Source organism: Rhinatrema bivittatum, chromosome 3 (genome assembly GCF_901001135.1).
Source record: "Rhinatrema bivittatum chromosome 3, aRhiBiv1.1, whole genome shotgun sequence".
NCBI classification, from domain to species: Eukaryota; Metazoa; Chordata; class Amphibia; order Gymnophiona; family Rhinatrematidae; genus Rhinatrema; species Rhinatrema bivittatum.
The window spans coordinates 552784173-552800813 of NC_042617.1; the positions used below are offsets into that span (position 1 = coordinate 552784173).

The 16641-nt window shown below is 40.5% G+C and overlaps 1 protein-coding gene across 2 annotated transcripts in view; it reads right to left on the reverse strand.

Moving 5' to 3' along the window:
- RFX6 (regulatory factor X6) overlaps nt 1-16641 on the reverse strand; it is a 277346-nt gene that overhangs the window by 119120 nt on the left and 141585 nt on the right. For both annotated transcript variants that reach the window (XM_029596443.1, XM_029596442.1), the window contains exons 8-9: nt 8058-8135; nt 7840-7953 (exon numbers count right to left, since the gene is read on the reverse strand). In XM_029596443.1, coding sequence (XP_029452303.1) covers nt 7840-7953; nt 8058-8135 — 192 coding nt within the window. The remainder of the gene's footprint in view (nt 1-7839; nt 7954-8057; nt 8136-16641) is intronic.

A 16641-nucleotide genomic window follows, 5' to 3' on the forward strand; every position in this document is an offset into this window, starting at 1 on the left:
AGTGGAAGGCGAGCAAACAGATTCCAATATCTATAATTAGTCAGACTGACTTCACAGATATCTGAAACGTCTGATCCGGCTGATCTACTGAGAACTGTGAATAACTGTCTATTATTGACTGGACTGGTATGTGTCTTATTCAAAATGCACCTTGCCATTTCAGGATCGTAGCTCGTCAATTGGTAAGTATAATAGGCATTTAATGCCCACAGATCCCTACACATGATGGAATCAGTGATGACACATCACAGATTTCTGACCCATAAAGATTATTTTAATTATGAACCCTCATCTTATTTGACTGGATGAGTAGCTTCAAATTTAAAATTTACATTCCCTGGGTATGAATGTTCTCTATTTCCCATAAGGAAATATTGAGAAACTCTTTATATCTGGTTATTATTAGAAACTAACTCAGATTTGTCAACTCATATCTCTTTATATTCAATTTGGTAATGTAACCAATTTTTATTACACTTGTATTATTACATTTGATTTTCACTTGTATCTATGCAATGTTGAGCACTGACACAACTTATTATATGTAGTTTATTGTGTGATTATTTTCCCCCAGGCTTATTAGTGCCTTACTGATTTATATGTATCTAGCTATGTCTAGTATTTGTTTTACTGACTCCATGGGGGGGGTGTCAGAAAATATCTTAATATTTTGTGCTTTATTGATAATTACTTATATTTAGTGAAGTCAGTAATCAATTAGCCATAAAGAAACATGTTAGCATTTAATACCCATAAGCCTTTACTTTTAAAAGCCATGACATTGGTCATGGCTGTGCTGAAAAAGCTTCAGCACATAGCTTTCACCTTTCCCCTACTTAAAACCTCAAGATTTCACCTTTGTCCCACTTTCAGACTTTGAGAGTACAGTTGTTTACCACTTTCTCTTATCTCAAGTAAGAAAGCACCTGCATTTTATGACATTGAGCATCCTAACGCAGGTGTCATGATTGACCACCCTAAAAACAGATGGCCAGCCAATTAATTGTGACAGAAGGGAGTGAAAAAGATTTTCTCTTAGAACTACAAAAGAAATCCAATTAAAAATCAAAAATGGGCGAAGCTATAAACAGAATAAAATTTAGATGTGTTGATGGAAGTGTAACAGCGACCCTGGATCAAAGGGTCTTAAGTGTATAAAACAGTGGCAGTTTGAGGGAGAGGGAGAGGTGCTACTTAGACTTTCTTCGCACGTGATTGAGAGAGACACAGAGCGGGGTGCTTCAGATAAATTGGTAAATATAATTTTTATTCAAGTATATGAGAACCTTTAAATTGCTATTGTTTCTACATTGGCAGATGTATTAGAAATGTATTAATTTCTAAAAAGATGACATTAATAGACATTTATCTGATATTAATAATTTCAATTTCCTTATTAATGGTTCTTGCATTGATTGTAGGATATACTCTGGTAAAGTTAAGATTTGAACATAAAAGTGATTCTTAGTCATTTAGAGATATTTATTCATGCCTTTCTGTATCTGTGAAATAAAGAAAATATTTTTACAATAAACTGACTGGTTTATTTATGCATGATGTGCTGCAAAAATTAAAGGTTAATAAAAAATTTCTGTGGTAGATTCGAACACACCTCTGAAAGTAAACTTTTTGTCTCAAGGCAGAAAGGGTAGGGAAATAGAAGTGGAAGTGGGATATTTTATCCAGGCAGGATTCCCTGGTTTTAAATTCTGCTAAGGGTAGAAGCCTCAATACTTCCATTCAAAATTTACCACATAATAAAATTGAAATATACATATTTGAAATGAAAAGTAAAGGAATACATGCAATACATGCAATACAAATAAATGTCCAATGATAAAGGGACAACTTCAGAAACAAATCTATGCACTCCAAATTAGACCAATATAAAGAGATAATCCAAGAGAAATATACCCAGGGGTCAAACAGACAAAAGGAAATCTATTTATCTGAGTTCTTAACCAAATAACAAAAAAACTGCATCTGCAATACTACTTGGTGGCTGTTTTTTGAATTTAGAAAAAATCTCAGCTGAGATGGTTCAAATAAAATGTACTTAACATCAGCCAATACAATAATTACAGGTAAAATGAATAAGGCAAGTTACACCTAATGCCAAGGCTTCACAGCGCATAGAAAGACATTTATTTCTGCATTCTTGAATTGGCCTAGCTAAATAAGGATAAATCCAAATCTTCTGATCTTTAAATACTACATTATGATTTAAAAAATACAATCGAAGTACATAGTTGTGATCTTGAGGAAACACAAAAGTGACTAACAAAGTAGCCTTACAAGATATTTCATCAACAGACCTTGTTACATTTGGCTGGCCAAGGGGTAGGACCATTACCAACCGCTCTGACTCACCCCAGTGCCTCTTGCACTTTCCTGATGTGGCAGGAACGCTATGATCATCAGGCCCAGCGACCGACATGGCTCCACTGTTGGCTGCATGCCACCATCATCCTGTTCCTTCCCAGGGTCTCCATAGGAGTGTGCGTGTGCCGCCTATCTGTACTTAAAGGTCCAGTGGTAGGAAAAACTCCACGGCGCCTAGGGTTGACATCAGCAGGCTCTATTTAAGCGCAGCCCAGACTACCTAATGCTGCCTCAACAATGGGTCTCCTGCCTTGTGCACAGTATTTTGCTCTTGCATTCCTGAGTTCCTGCGTTCCTGTGTTCTCTCATCAAACCGTGCCTTACCCAGCCTGCCTCATCCAGCCTTTCCTGCTAATCTCATGCGGTGTCTGTCTGTCTGTCCTTGTCCTCCTTGGCCTGTTTTCCTGGTACTGACCTTAGCCTTGGACCTGACCATGTTTGCCTGCTGCCTGGACCTGACTCTTGCCTTGTACCTGACTATGCTTGCTCACTGCCCATCTTGACTCCTAGCATGCTCCTGGTATCTCCAGTCTGCTACCTGACCTGATCCTGGTGTTTTCTTGGACTCTTGTTCTCTCTTTATTGCCCTAGGGACCCACCTAAGCACTGCTGGCCACAGAACCCAAAGGCTCAAACTGCGGAGGAGGTGACTGGTATAGGTAAAGCTCCAGTCTGTCCTGCTTCAGGGTGTGTTCACCCACTGCCGGCGTAGGCCTCGTAGCTTCACCTACAAAGCTGCATCAACTACAACACAGCATCAAGGGCTCATTTCTATCCATTCATCACAGACCTCTTCAGGATATCAGTTAAGTCCAGACTATCCGTAGAAAGTTCTACTAAACTAGCATCACCCACAGGCTTCCATGCTCTCATCTTCTTCCCATCAGGAAGGTAAAAGGCATTATTAATGGGAAGTAAACTCTTGAGAAATATGTAAGACATCTTTCAAATAAAACTTGAAAAGCTCCAGTGAGGAAAGAAGGCCAACCATGGGGAAATTCAAAATATGCAAATTCAAGAGCCTGAAAGAAGTTTCCAAGTTTCCAGCCTGTGGTTCCCACTATTTGATCCTTATGTAACCTGTTTGGACCAATTTTATTTGGAAAATAACAGTCTGCATAAGTCTAATTCTATTCTCACGGGAATTAACCCTAGTTTCTTGAGTCTGAAATTGAGAATGTATGTCCATGATGAGTCTAATATCCTGTATTCTTCTCCGCTTAGGATGAGAATTATAAATATATCTCACAACAATCGTACTCTCTCCTACAAATAAAGTTCTTGTGAACTAACTACTTATTTCAAAAAAATGATGAGTAACACAATTAAGGAAACGGACTGTTCCAAAGAGAAAGGAAACAAACTGTTCCAAAGAGGCCATCAAACTGCATAGGATGGCCTAAGCAACGAAGCTCTAACCCTGAGACTAGTAATAGTAGATAGTACCTCTAAAAAAACACAGGCCCTCTCCTTTGAAAGCAGCACGGTGTCTCTACTTCCTTCCAGGTTTTTGCCGGGAACACCATTTCCATTCACTGACTCCAGCTCTCAGCACAAACTCTGTTCTCCCTCTACTCCATAATCTCTCGAGAAGGCACCCACAACTAATGTAGTCAAAGCCTCCGCTTTGAGGTCCAACCTTTGCACCTCTGACTGGGCTGACAATATCTGCCCTGAAGGTATTGGCATTGCGTGACCATTGGGGTTCAACATAGTATCAGCCTCCGGCAAGCTGGTCAGCCCAATGCCAGCAATGCCAGTATCCAACAGCAAAGTAGGTAAAGCTTGTGTGCATTCCATAATGGAAGTCTGGTGAAGCTGGAACTTTGGGGGGGGGGGGGGATAGGAGGCAGGGGTTTTCCTTTCACTGTCCGCTTACATTCTCCATTAACTGTGAGGAAAAGAAAAAAAAATATCAATGTAAATTAAAAGAAACTGCCAGGAGCTGCACACATGTCCTATGAAGAAGCCACCATCTTGGATCTAGATTTTATACTAATATGGCTTTCTTTCTATGTCAAGGTTTTGTGACATACAAATGTGTGTAGCCCCAGTCCCGGTCAGCTCTTGGACCATGGGGCTACATAAAGATGGCCTTGGACCACATGACCATCCCAGGTATCTCGCACAGTGGGGGAAAATGAGTTTTCAAGGCCCTTAGGGTTTGTTCAATTCTGCACACCAGCCACTAACAAAAAAACAAAATCACTCTTCACTCTCAAAGCTGCTGTTTAAAATATAGTGTTTACTCAAAGAATCTGGTCCAAAAAAACAGCACACATAGGATAGTGCACCAATAATGTAACAATAGTGTAACAAAATTCCATAAAACAAAAACAAAAATCTTAGTTTCTTTCTACTCTCCCTCAAACAGGTCAGCTATTTGGGACAGGTATCCCATCCTCCCTATGTCCTCCCAGTACATATTTGGCAGATGTCATGTTATCTTCTCCTCCTCTCGCTCTTCTGTGAGTCTGAGGCTGATTTTAGGTTAATCAGATTCTGATGCTGGTGAACTCCCAGTACACTGGTCCATCAACTCTTTCAGATGCTCTCTCTCTTCTGGACTCCCAGACATATCCACCCTGGAATTCTCTTCTTAAACTTCTCAGGACCCTTACGGTGGGAGGCATGTCCTCTGGAGCCCTTCAGTTGGAGATAGCTCTACACATTGTTAGGACTCCAGAGCTTGGAATTCTTTCCTTACTTCTCTCAACAATCCGCCCTCAATGACTCCCCTATTCACGTGAGAGCAGGATTTTTTATACCACTATGTTACCCCTCTCAATAGAGAGTGTTGCTTCTCCTTATGGATTAATACTACTCTGACATCACCAAAAGGCAGGGGTCTGGGGAGACCTCTGTATTCTGAGGACATTCAGACTGCTTGGAGCTACATTCTGCATGCTTGTACAAGGCAAAGTACCTACATGGGGGTAGATTTTAAGATCCTGTTACACTTTCCTCCCACAATTCAAAGCATTTGATCATAATTCAAAAAATGGCAAATGCTTTCCAAATACCAAGAAAAGTCTACATATCAGCAACATCCCATATTCATATTATTATATTTTCCCCACATAGTCACTTCTAATGGATACTCTGGATTAGAGATCCCAACACTCATAGGGAAATAAATCACAAACTCCCTTGATTTAGTACAGCTTTTTAAAAAACTGTTGACCAGATCATGTAAAGAAAATTCCATATTAATAGGCACCATCTCTTCTCATCTCTGGAGCAGGTGATCTGGAATTAAAGTCAAATTATTCATCACAAACATGTAAAAATACAATTAAAGACAAACTGGAAAAGGAACAACAAAATATTTTATGCATTTTGTCAATTTTTATAGAAATGATTTTCCTTAATTTATGCATTTTCAATATTTTCTGGATTTTATGAATTTTTCCAGATTTTGTTTTAATTTTTTTTTAAACCAAATCAAAAGTAGCTGGGTTCAAAAAAGGTTTGGATAAGTTCTTGTAGGAGAAGTCCATTAACGGCTATTAATCAAGTTTACTTAGGGAATAGCCACTGCTATTAATTGCATCAGTAGCATGGGATCGTCTTAGTGTTTGGGTAATTGCCAGGTTCTTGTGGCCTGGTTTGGCCTCTGTTGAAAACAGGATGCTGGGCTTGATGGACCCTTGGTCTGACCCAGCATGGCAATTTCTTATGTTCTTATACCACCAAAGTTCAAACCAGTCCTAACCTTCAGAAAACTTCTGGGCTGTTATCCTTCTTCAAATGGAAAGATCATCAGCTTCTTTAAAAAGTCCAAAGTTCCAACAAGAATCATTAGCTGGAAACTGTCCAGGAATTTCTTTAAAGCAGGAACAGTTCCTTCAAATGGTCAGCAGGTGACATGCACATGCATGAGCTCTGCCATAACCTCAGTACTCTCCAACTGAAGAGATCTGGATATATTTCAGAGAGTCATCTCACAGGAACACACCTCTGGGTTACACCAGGCAACAACGGGGCACCTGCAAGAGAGCACAAACACACTAACAGATAACAGAGGACAACATTTAAACATAGACGTCCTCTTCAAAACTGGATTGATGCTGGAATAGGCTGCTTCACTGGCCACTAGAATAATTCAGAAACTGGCGAATCTTCCAGGGCAAGGCTGACAGTCTTCGATTGCAAGCTCCAACCATTGTCCCATATGATGGCGTCTTGGAAAACATAGACTGACATCAGACCAGGGATGCTTATCCTTTCTTCAGTAGCAGTACCAATGTCACTCTTGTCATCGTTGAAAATTATATGTAGCACTGTCACAGGGCAGAGACATTTTTTCCCTGCTCTTTATGGGACTGGTATCACTTTGCTGCTCTTCCCTTTTCAAGGGGGGAGCCCCTGAGTGATTCTCAAGGGCCACATATACTTTCATTTCAAAAAGAGAGTTATTGATATATTAGGCCTCATTCTGGAAAGATTCAACCACACAGTCTAAACAGGAACAATGAGCATCTTTATTATTTCCTTGCGTGCCCTCTAGAGCCCTATGACCTTTACTAACAGCTTTATTAAGAGAATCATTAACTGAACAAGACACAAGGTAAACTACTGAACATTATACTTGATATCACAGATAACGTTCTTGAATGCATAGTCATTTTAAGGTACACAAATCCTCCATGGCAAAAACAAGATGCTATTTTTCAGTTGGGTATAGATGATAGAATTATTCTGGCGGCTGTTCATCTGTCAATATCTGACTATACTTTGGGTCAGATTTGTGTTTCCAGAAAAAAAAAATAATGCAAACCAGTTTTAAATAGTGCATCATGTGCTGAAGGGTTTAATTTCCTGCAACTTAAGGAAATGACCCAAAATTAGCAATAAAGATGGTGAAACTCAAAACTTATAGTGTTGTGCTGTGGAGCATTTGCCGAAAAGAGCTAAATTCAAGGATCAGGTTAAAATACAATAATGCATTTGTACAAGCCAATGCCGTCGCAATTTTTTACTTTTCAGAAATTGCAGAACATTCAATCCCAGGCAAAAGATGAGCATTTCAAATTTGTGAAAGGACAAATGGTATTTGTGGTCCCACATTTACCCAAAACATAAATCTGACTCAAAATCTTCCCTTCCCTTTCAGTGTTTATGATGCACCACAGAATACATTCTTATTTAGTCAACATATTTTGTTTATTGTTAGGGTCTTCACTTGTGATTATTAGGTTAAAGTCCAGTTTTTAAGTTCTATTTTATTTGCATTTGTTTTCCTGTGAGACTCGGGTAATAAAAACATATAAAGCAGATACAAATATTTTTGAATTTCTACTATTACAACCACATCTAAAATGCAGTATAAGTATTCTTTACATTTGGACATATTAAGTATTACTTTTGTATATAACACCATAATAATGCAGATCACCAACATAAATGAATAGCATAATCTTAAAAGATACAACATAATTACAGTGTACTGCTCACCTTGTAGAGAATGGAGTCACAGACACAAAAAATATCTATGATGACAGGGTTTTCAAGTAAAGGAAGAAGGTGATCGGGCATTCCTTGCCAAAAATGTAGTAAGAAATGCTGGATCTGAGTGGAAAAAAAAAAGAACAAAAAATCTTCACTATAAATAAATGTCATCCGGTGAACATCTAAACTTCACACCCAGGCATGCACGCTTCCATTAACCTTACCTCTTCAAAATTCCCATTAATTGCATTGTCAAGGACACACTGGCAATGGGTTTTGTACATCATAATAAGAGTATCCACCTATTACATTGGGAATTTAAATGATATAAAATATTTTATTAATAATAATAATAATAACAGTGGTAATAATTAGAACTTATTTAATGGCTTTCACTCAAATAGAAGTGCAATTTCATTTTACAACTTTCATTACTTCAGAAATGTACATGTGGTCACATCTGGTGATGGTGCCATGACAGCACATTTCTGGCACCTGGGTTGCATTCAAGCTTTTTTTTTATTTTTTTGACCCCCCACACTTTGTTCCTGCTCTTTTTCTACTTCCAGCTCATTTGCAACTACCCAGGAATTTTTCACCAGTTTGCATTCCTACCTACTCCCAACATATCTAGTCTGATCAATGCAAAGACAATCCTGGGCCAGGATGGCCTCTGAAGCTGGCCACTAGGTGTCACCCTTAAGCAATGGCCATGACGTCCTCCCCTCCCCCCCCCCCCCCCCCCCTGTGGGTGTGAATGCTGCTTCTCCAGTCCCAGCAAACCTGCGCAGCAGAAGACTTGATTTGGGGATCAAACTGGGGACGTTTTGTACAGCACTTGTTAACCTGAGCCAGCAGACCAGCCCACAATCAAGCTTTGTAAGATGGAGAGACAATGGGGAGCAATGTTAGTAATACTCCTACAAATCCAAATGTACAAGAGGATACACCCCATTCTAAAATTTCAAAAGAAAAAACAAAATGTGTGCAAACATGCTATGTCTTCCAATTCGCAAATGAACACCTTTAATATAATCTTTAAGAAGCTTACTGCTCCTTTCTTATCTTTTATTCTGTTTGATAAGGATATCAGACAGTGAGCCCTCCCAAAGGAAATGCGGATGTAAATTTATAATAATTTACCCCAAATACCACACATACAAAATGTCTAAATGTTCCTGATGCTGTTCCAGTAGATGAAAATCCCATCAGTGAACAATGTTTTGACAATTTTTGCTCCAAGAGGAAGAACTTGTATACAACCAATTATATATGAAGACCCATTATTAAAGCTTTCAAAATGTTGAAATGGTCAACCTGGTCCCAGAACAGTCAGTTGCTTTTGGGAGTGAATTAGTCATTTGAATTTTTTTGAAAGCTTAAAAAAATGTGTCTTCATCCATAATTCATGATATGCTAGGTCTTCTTGAAGCACCAGTTGTCAAAACATTGACCAATCCTCAAATTTTCATTCACTGGAGCAATGTCAGGATTGTCAGACATTTTGAGGTCCATATTGAGACACACTCCAGATAGCAAAGGTAGGGGGTCATTCTCTAATGCTATTGCACGCAAAAAGTCCCTTTTCGCATGCTATAGCTAGCTCAGGGCGGAGTCAGCCCCAAAAGAGGAGGAGTCGGGGCGGCACCGGGGGCCAACGCTGCGGACACATCGCTGGCGGCAAAAGGTAAGATTCCTTATTGCCACCAGTCTCACACCGCATAACTACACCTTTTATGGTGTAGTTATTCGGCGCGAAAGCCGGCAGCAATCGCACCATGGAGGTGCGATCCCTGTCGGCTATCGCAGGACTGCCCCCCGCTACCACTGGATTCTCTAAGGTCTGTGACCTTAGAGAATCCAGGCCTTAGCCAGCTAAATTTATCTGGCTAACTTTAGAGGCATATTCAGCAGTGCAGTCGCATTATTGAAGGGTTTAATTTCCTGCAAGCAAGCAACCAGTCTACGCCCTCACAGCAAGCTCTCAGCAAGCAACCAGTCTACGCCCTCACAACAAGCAACCAGTCTACGCCTTTTCAGCAAGCAACCAGTCTACGCCTTTTCAGCAAGCATCCTTCCAGCGTTCTTCCAGAGCACTAACCAACCAATTATTTATCTCCTAATCTCAGCCTATCCTCCCATCTGCCATCCGCCTACACTCTGCGCCAGCCAGCTAACCTCCCACAATGTCTCTTGCTCTTCCAATACCAATCTTACAACACCGCCTCCTATCTAAAAGAACATCTACCAGACGAGCCCCTCACAATAACTTAAAAACCCTCACCCCTATCTTGATCACACCAATTACCCAGCTTCTAGGCCTCTCCCTCTTTTCACTCTCTCTTTTCAATGCACAATCTCTAACGAAGAAATCCCTAATTTTCAATGATTATCTCACCGACGCCAAGCCAGATATCTGTGCAGTAACCGAAACATGGCTTAAGCCCTCAGATACAGCTTTAATAAACCAACTACCTACACAAACCTATGACTTCTTCTCACTCCCGAGACTGAAAAAAAGAGGAGGGGGCATCCTTCTGGCTACCAAAAAAAGCCTTAACTTCTCCCAACATCCTTTCAGCTCTAACTCAAAACTGGAAGTCGGCTTCTTCACCTCACAACATCTTCAAATCCTTCTTGTCTACGCCCCCCCGGGACTCCTAGAAGCAGAGGTCTCCCCCCTCCTTGAAATCACCACCATGCTCATCAACCTGGATACTCCAGCAATCATTTTAGGAGATTTCAATCTGCACATAGACAATCCCTCACCATCTAACAGCTGCGTAACACTCATCACAGCCCTGTCTGCTATGGGATTCCAACAACTAGTCAACGAACCCACACACAAAGCGGGTCACACTCTGGACTTGATTTTCGTCAACAAGGGCATTACGACTACATCCAATTTGAAGAACAAAAAGGTTCCATGGTCAGACCACACGCTCATCTCTACCTCATTCACGCTGGAAAAATCCAACACTCCCTACTCCCCCTCTCCTTCATTCCACTACAAGAGGCGATGCTCACCAGAAGACCTTAACAACCAATTGGTCTCACAGCTACCCCTATTAGACCTCACTGACCCGAACACTGCCATTCGCTCCTGGAACAACATAACAGAAAACATAGCCAACAAGCTCTGTCCTTCAACTACAAAAAGATCTCACACCAATGCATCCAACAGACAACCGTGGTTCACTAATGAACTCAGAAAACTAAAACAAAGTTTAAGAAAAAAAGAAGCGACCTGGCGCAAAACCCCTTGTGACATCACCATTTTTTCATACAAATCCACACTTTACCAGTACAAATCTCTCACCTCAAAATCAAAAAAAGACTATTATGCATCTAAGATTCACAACCTGGTTTTTGACGCCAAAGCCCTCTTCGCTTATGTCTCCAGCCTCACTCAAACCATTCCGCGAGAAATCCCAGGCAACATGGCACAACCCAAAGCAGAAGAACTCGCTCAGTTTTTCCAAAATAAAATCACCAATCTCTTAACACAACTGCCTTCCAATACAGCCGACCTCCAGACATATCAACAACCTGCCCTCAAAAACGTCAGCTTAAACACCTTTGAACCCGTCTCTTCCACGGAGATACAAACCATCCTGAGAAGAATGAAACCTTCGTCTCATCCTGCAGACCACATCCCCTCCAAACTTCTTCTAGCTATTCCAGACACAATAGCCACTTCATTGAAAAATATCATCAACTGCTCTCTAGCCCAAGGAACCTTCCCAGATGATCTTAAAATGGCCTCAATCTCACCGCTCCTAAAGAAACCCAACCTAGACCCGAAGGACCCTAACAACTTCCGCCCCATAGCTAACCTCCCATTCATCGCAAAGGTCATGGAAAAACTAGTGAACTCTCAACTCTCAGATTTCATCGAAGACAACAATCTTCTCTTCATCCCACAACACGGCTTCCGTAAAAATCGAGGCACAGAATCCCTCCTCACTTCGTTGACAGACCATATCTTACTGGGCCTCGACAAAGGAAACTCTTTTCTATTGATCTTGTTAGACCTATCAGCAGCATTCGACACGGTCAACCACACCATCCTCTTAAACCAGTTATCGTCCATAGGAATCTGCGGCACCGTCCTATCTTGGTTCAAAACCTCTCTCAACAACAGAGGTTACAAAGTTAAACTCCAAAACAAGGAATCCTCAAGATTTGACTCTGCCATAGGAGTCCCACAAGGTTCTTCATTATCTCCGACTCTATTCAATATTTACCTGCTTCCTCTTTGCCAACTTCTCACTGACCTCAATCTAAAGTACTTCCTATACGCAGATGATATTCAAATCATCATCCCCATCAAAGACACATACTCTAAAACTCTTGACTACTGGGAATCATGCCACCAAAAAATCAAACAACTTCTCAACAGCCTTCACCTCATCTTAAATTCCTCCAAGACAGAAATCCTACTCATCTCTCCCGAGAACAATACACCTAACATTACTCTTCCCACCAACCTACCTACTGCACAAGTTAGAGACTTAGGAGTGTTATTGGACAACCGGCTAAACTTCAAGGCACACATCAACAAAACAACCAAAGACTGCTTCTATAAACTCCAGGTCTTGAAAAGGATAAGACCTCTCTTCCATGCTCAAGACTTCAGAACGATCATCCAGGCAGTCATTTTTTCAAAATTAGACTATTGCAACTCCCTATTGCTAGGTCTGCCTTCTTCCTATTCCAAACCATTACAGATGGTGCAAAATTCAGCAGCCCGACTACTAACAGGCACAAGAAAAAGAGATCACATATCTCCCATCCTGAAAGAGCTACATTGGCGACCCGTATACTTCCGTATCATGTACAAAACCATATGTATCATTTTCAAAACTATACATCAATGCACTTCCCTCGATCTTCAATTTCCTCTCCAAGTATACAACTCGACAAGACCTACCAGAGATGTTTATAGAGGCACACTCCAAGTTCCCCCTGCAAAAACGACTAGACACATTACCCTAAGAGATCGCGCCACCTCCACAGCTGGCCCCCTTCTGTGGAATTCATTGCCCACAGATCTCAGACTGGAACCTTGCCTCCCAACTTTTAGGAAAAGACTTAAGACTTGGTTATTCAAGCAAGCTTTCCAAGACACAATTTAATGACACAATCCAAGGACACAACCCAAGGACTCCTCAAAACATTCAGCCATTAATCATGCCATTTGTACATAACTTGTAATGTGACTTGTATATCGTTTAACCATTTATTCTTTCCTTTTTCTTCCTCTTCACCAAGTTCTGCCACCCTTGTTAATTGTAACTGTACTTTCGGTCACCTGAGTTCTAGTTTGATGTATTTAATGCACTCCCGTTTCATGTAAACCAGCAAGATATGTTCTCATGATTGCCGGTATATAAAAACCTTAAATAAATAAATAAAAAATAAATTATTGAATAAAGCTGGCTAACTTTAGGACAGCTCTTTGGCCCAACCAGACTTAGCTGGCCATGTTAACCGGCTAACTCTGAATACTGAAGTTAGCCGGTTACCACAGCCGGTTAGCTAAACTCCTCCCAGTTATACCCCCAATTACGCCCCTAACTTAATCAGCTAAATTCTAGTTGACTGGAATTTAGCCAGATAAGTGCTGTAATATTCATTTAGCCAGCCAAGTTCTGAGTTAGCCAGCTAAATGTTTCTGAATATGGACCTCAATGTACGCAACAGTAGATGATGTCCTAGTGGCAGTGAGCAAGGCCCCTAGTTTCCTGTGGTAGCCAAGAGCAGATTTTATAGCAGGGCTGGTGAATCGCCACATTAATAAATTAGCTGTTTTTGGGGTGGGGTAGTGGAAGAGTGATCAGTTGTTTCTGAATGGGGAGGGGGAATGAGTGGGAGCAGGAGGCAGGACTATCTACAATGATTAGTGTTTTATGGGGGTCTTGCCATGGATCTGGATGTGGCCCACAAGTCAGAGATTACCCACCTGTGTTATACAGCTAGAGTTAGAAAATTCTGTGGCAACGTTTGAAATTCTGCATCAGCTATGTAAAATATTTGCATAACTTTACATGCAGTTGCAAATTAAATAATGTAATTTTTTTATTTTATAAAAAAATAGTCATTTTCTGACATTTTTTGTGTAGCTTGGATAATTTATCTTTGTTCTCTTTTTCTGAGAAAAGGGATCTTAATGATCATTGCTGGGAATGGAAGAGGGAGGATACAGAATAGGAGTGAAGAAAGGATCTTTTAAATAGGGTAGAAGAAGGGACAGATTTAGGATTCTGCTTTCCCTAGGCACTTTTGTCACTTTCACTCCTTACCTCCTGTAAGGGCCTGTTACAGATAGCAGATGAATGAGATTCAGCAGAGCTGGAAAGCAGCAAATCTTAGCCAGCCTGCTGCACCTACATGTGTGCAGCCCTTGGCACAGGCATAACGACTGCTTCAGGATAAATTCAGGACTGGGTAGAAGAGGGAGAGGTCATCTTGGATGAAAGGGGTAGGAAAGGATCTCGAGGAGAAGAGGTAGAGAGATGACAGAGGGATTGAGCATAGGAGAGGAGCAGACAAGCGTTAAGTTGAGGAGAGGGAGTGGGATTCAAGGTGAGGAAAGGAGAAAGAGGGAAGATTCTGGAATGGAAAGGAAAAATCTATTCTGTCTTACTTCTCCTCCTCCTCTCATTACCTTTCTCACACAGACATAAACTTTGATCCCTCTCTCACTTTTGCACACGCCCTTACACCCCCCTCCCCCCCGATCCCCTCACTCTCTATGCTTGGCTCGGGCCACTTACTCTGCTGCCTAGGCCAGAGTGTTTGAACTGTTTATTTGCCAGTTGGAAGGCAAAACCTATTTATACCCACTTTTGTTTTTCATTAGTACTTTTACTCCATTTCAGTTGGATAAACTGAGTCATTGGAAATTAAAGCAATTTGTCCAAGGTCACAGTATATCAGTGGTGGTAAGAAGTCTTGAATTCAATGCAAGGAAAATCGAATAAACAACAATAGTCATATAATGGGAGGAATCAAAACCACTTCATTCAAAACATTTTTCAAGTAGGACTCTGACGACAAAAGTCATTTAGTAAAAAGTAATTTTGTTTTGTCTCTGTGAGGCCATTCTCAAACTTGCAGATCATTAGGCAATGTTTGTTTGAAACAAAAGTATAAAATGTTATGAATGATCATGTTGTCACTTTGTTTCAAACAAACTGAAAAATTAAAAAAAAAAAAAACTTTTTGGTAGTTCATTTACAGGAAATAGTAAAGACTATTGGGAAATACTAAACACTATTAGCAAACAGTTCATTCTATTTGAAAATAGGGCACACTATTTGCTATTAGTGAACACTAATTCTCAAAAAAAAAAACATGAAAAAAAAATAAACACACCAAAATGAAAAATGAACAAATAAATCACCCATCAAATGAAAAAGAAAACAAAGAAAAAAAATTATATGCACATCCCTACTAGTCATATCTCTTCAGTTTACTTGCTGAACACCATCCTTTTTGTATATTTAGTTACTACAGAGTAAAAATATTTTATGGTTTTGTAATGGAGAGTTCATATTGTACTCTATGGCAAGCATAAGCCCAGACAGCAGGAATAGACATTTGGAACCGGTTCCACAGTGGCCCCGGAAGAGAGAGAGAGAGTCCTGGGGCCTAGAAAAGCCAGGGATTTACAAGCATCAAGCAGGATTGAGGAACTCCAAGCTCTGGATGGAGGCTGGGGATGATCTACATGGAGAAGACTGAGTTCATTCTGGAAAAGGAGAGAAAATGGAGGCATCACCAGCAGTGAGGACATAATAGGTCAAGTGGCAAGGATGTGCCATAAAAAAAAGACAAACCATGAAAAGTAGAGACTGGAATTGCCCTAGACATTCACTAATCTTCTGTCCACCCCTTTTCTTTTTTGGCTGTGGACATGAGCGAGCGGTGTTAGATGACTCACAAATGCCTGGTTTGAGGTTGGGGGTGGGGAGGAAGGAGCTGCCCATTCAGAGACTTGCAGGAAGTTGATTCTTTTAGCAAAATCTATGAAATTCTGTGCTGGTATCATTCAAAAGATTCATCCTCAGTGTTGATTTCCATTGGAATGGTTATGCTTTTCATAGGAGAGACACTTTAAAATGTCAGCATTTGTTATTAAATAGGAGCATCTGAAGGACCATCTGTAATACAGAGAGCAATACTACTACAGCTAATTACAATTCTGGACATTGCAATGCATTTGAATTCATTTTGCAATGTTTTAAATGTGCAATCTTTACTGTAAATTTCCACTCTGACATACTAAAGGCATGGTTCCTTTCAAGTCATCACTAGGGGTCTCTTGTCTGCCTGTGAGTTAGTTGCAGTCTGTCACGGAAGTTTATTTATTTGATTTACAATTTTCTTTTTCAAGCACTTCAAAGCGGATTGCATTCAGGTACTGCAGGTATTTCTCTGGCCCAAGAGGGCTCACAATTCAACTCTTTATTCACTAAGCCATGGTATTTTTCCCCAATGGAAAAATATTTATTTATTTATTTATTTAATGCGAGTCACAAAGCCATGACCCTGCAGCTTTGTGAATCCTATGTATTTTTTTCCCTCTGGGGAAATACTGTGGATTGTGGTATTTTCCCACAGGGAAAAATACCACAGCAGAAAATGTTCCTCACCCAATGTGCATTGGCGGCCCAAACTGTGCAATCGCTGTCACTTAAAGGAGCCATTTGGCCCCAAGAATGGCCTCCCTGAAGAATTAAAACCCCCCAAAGATCTGGATGGACCTCCTGTCCCGTCCCCCTGACTGCCCTTGGAGTTGGC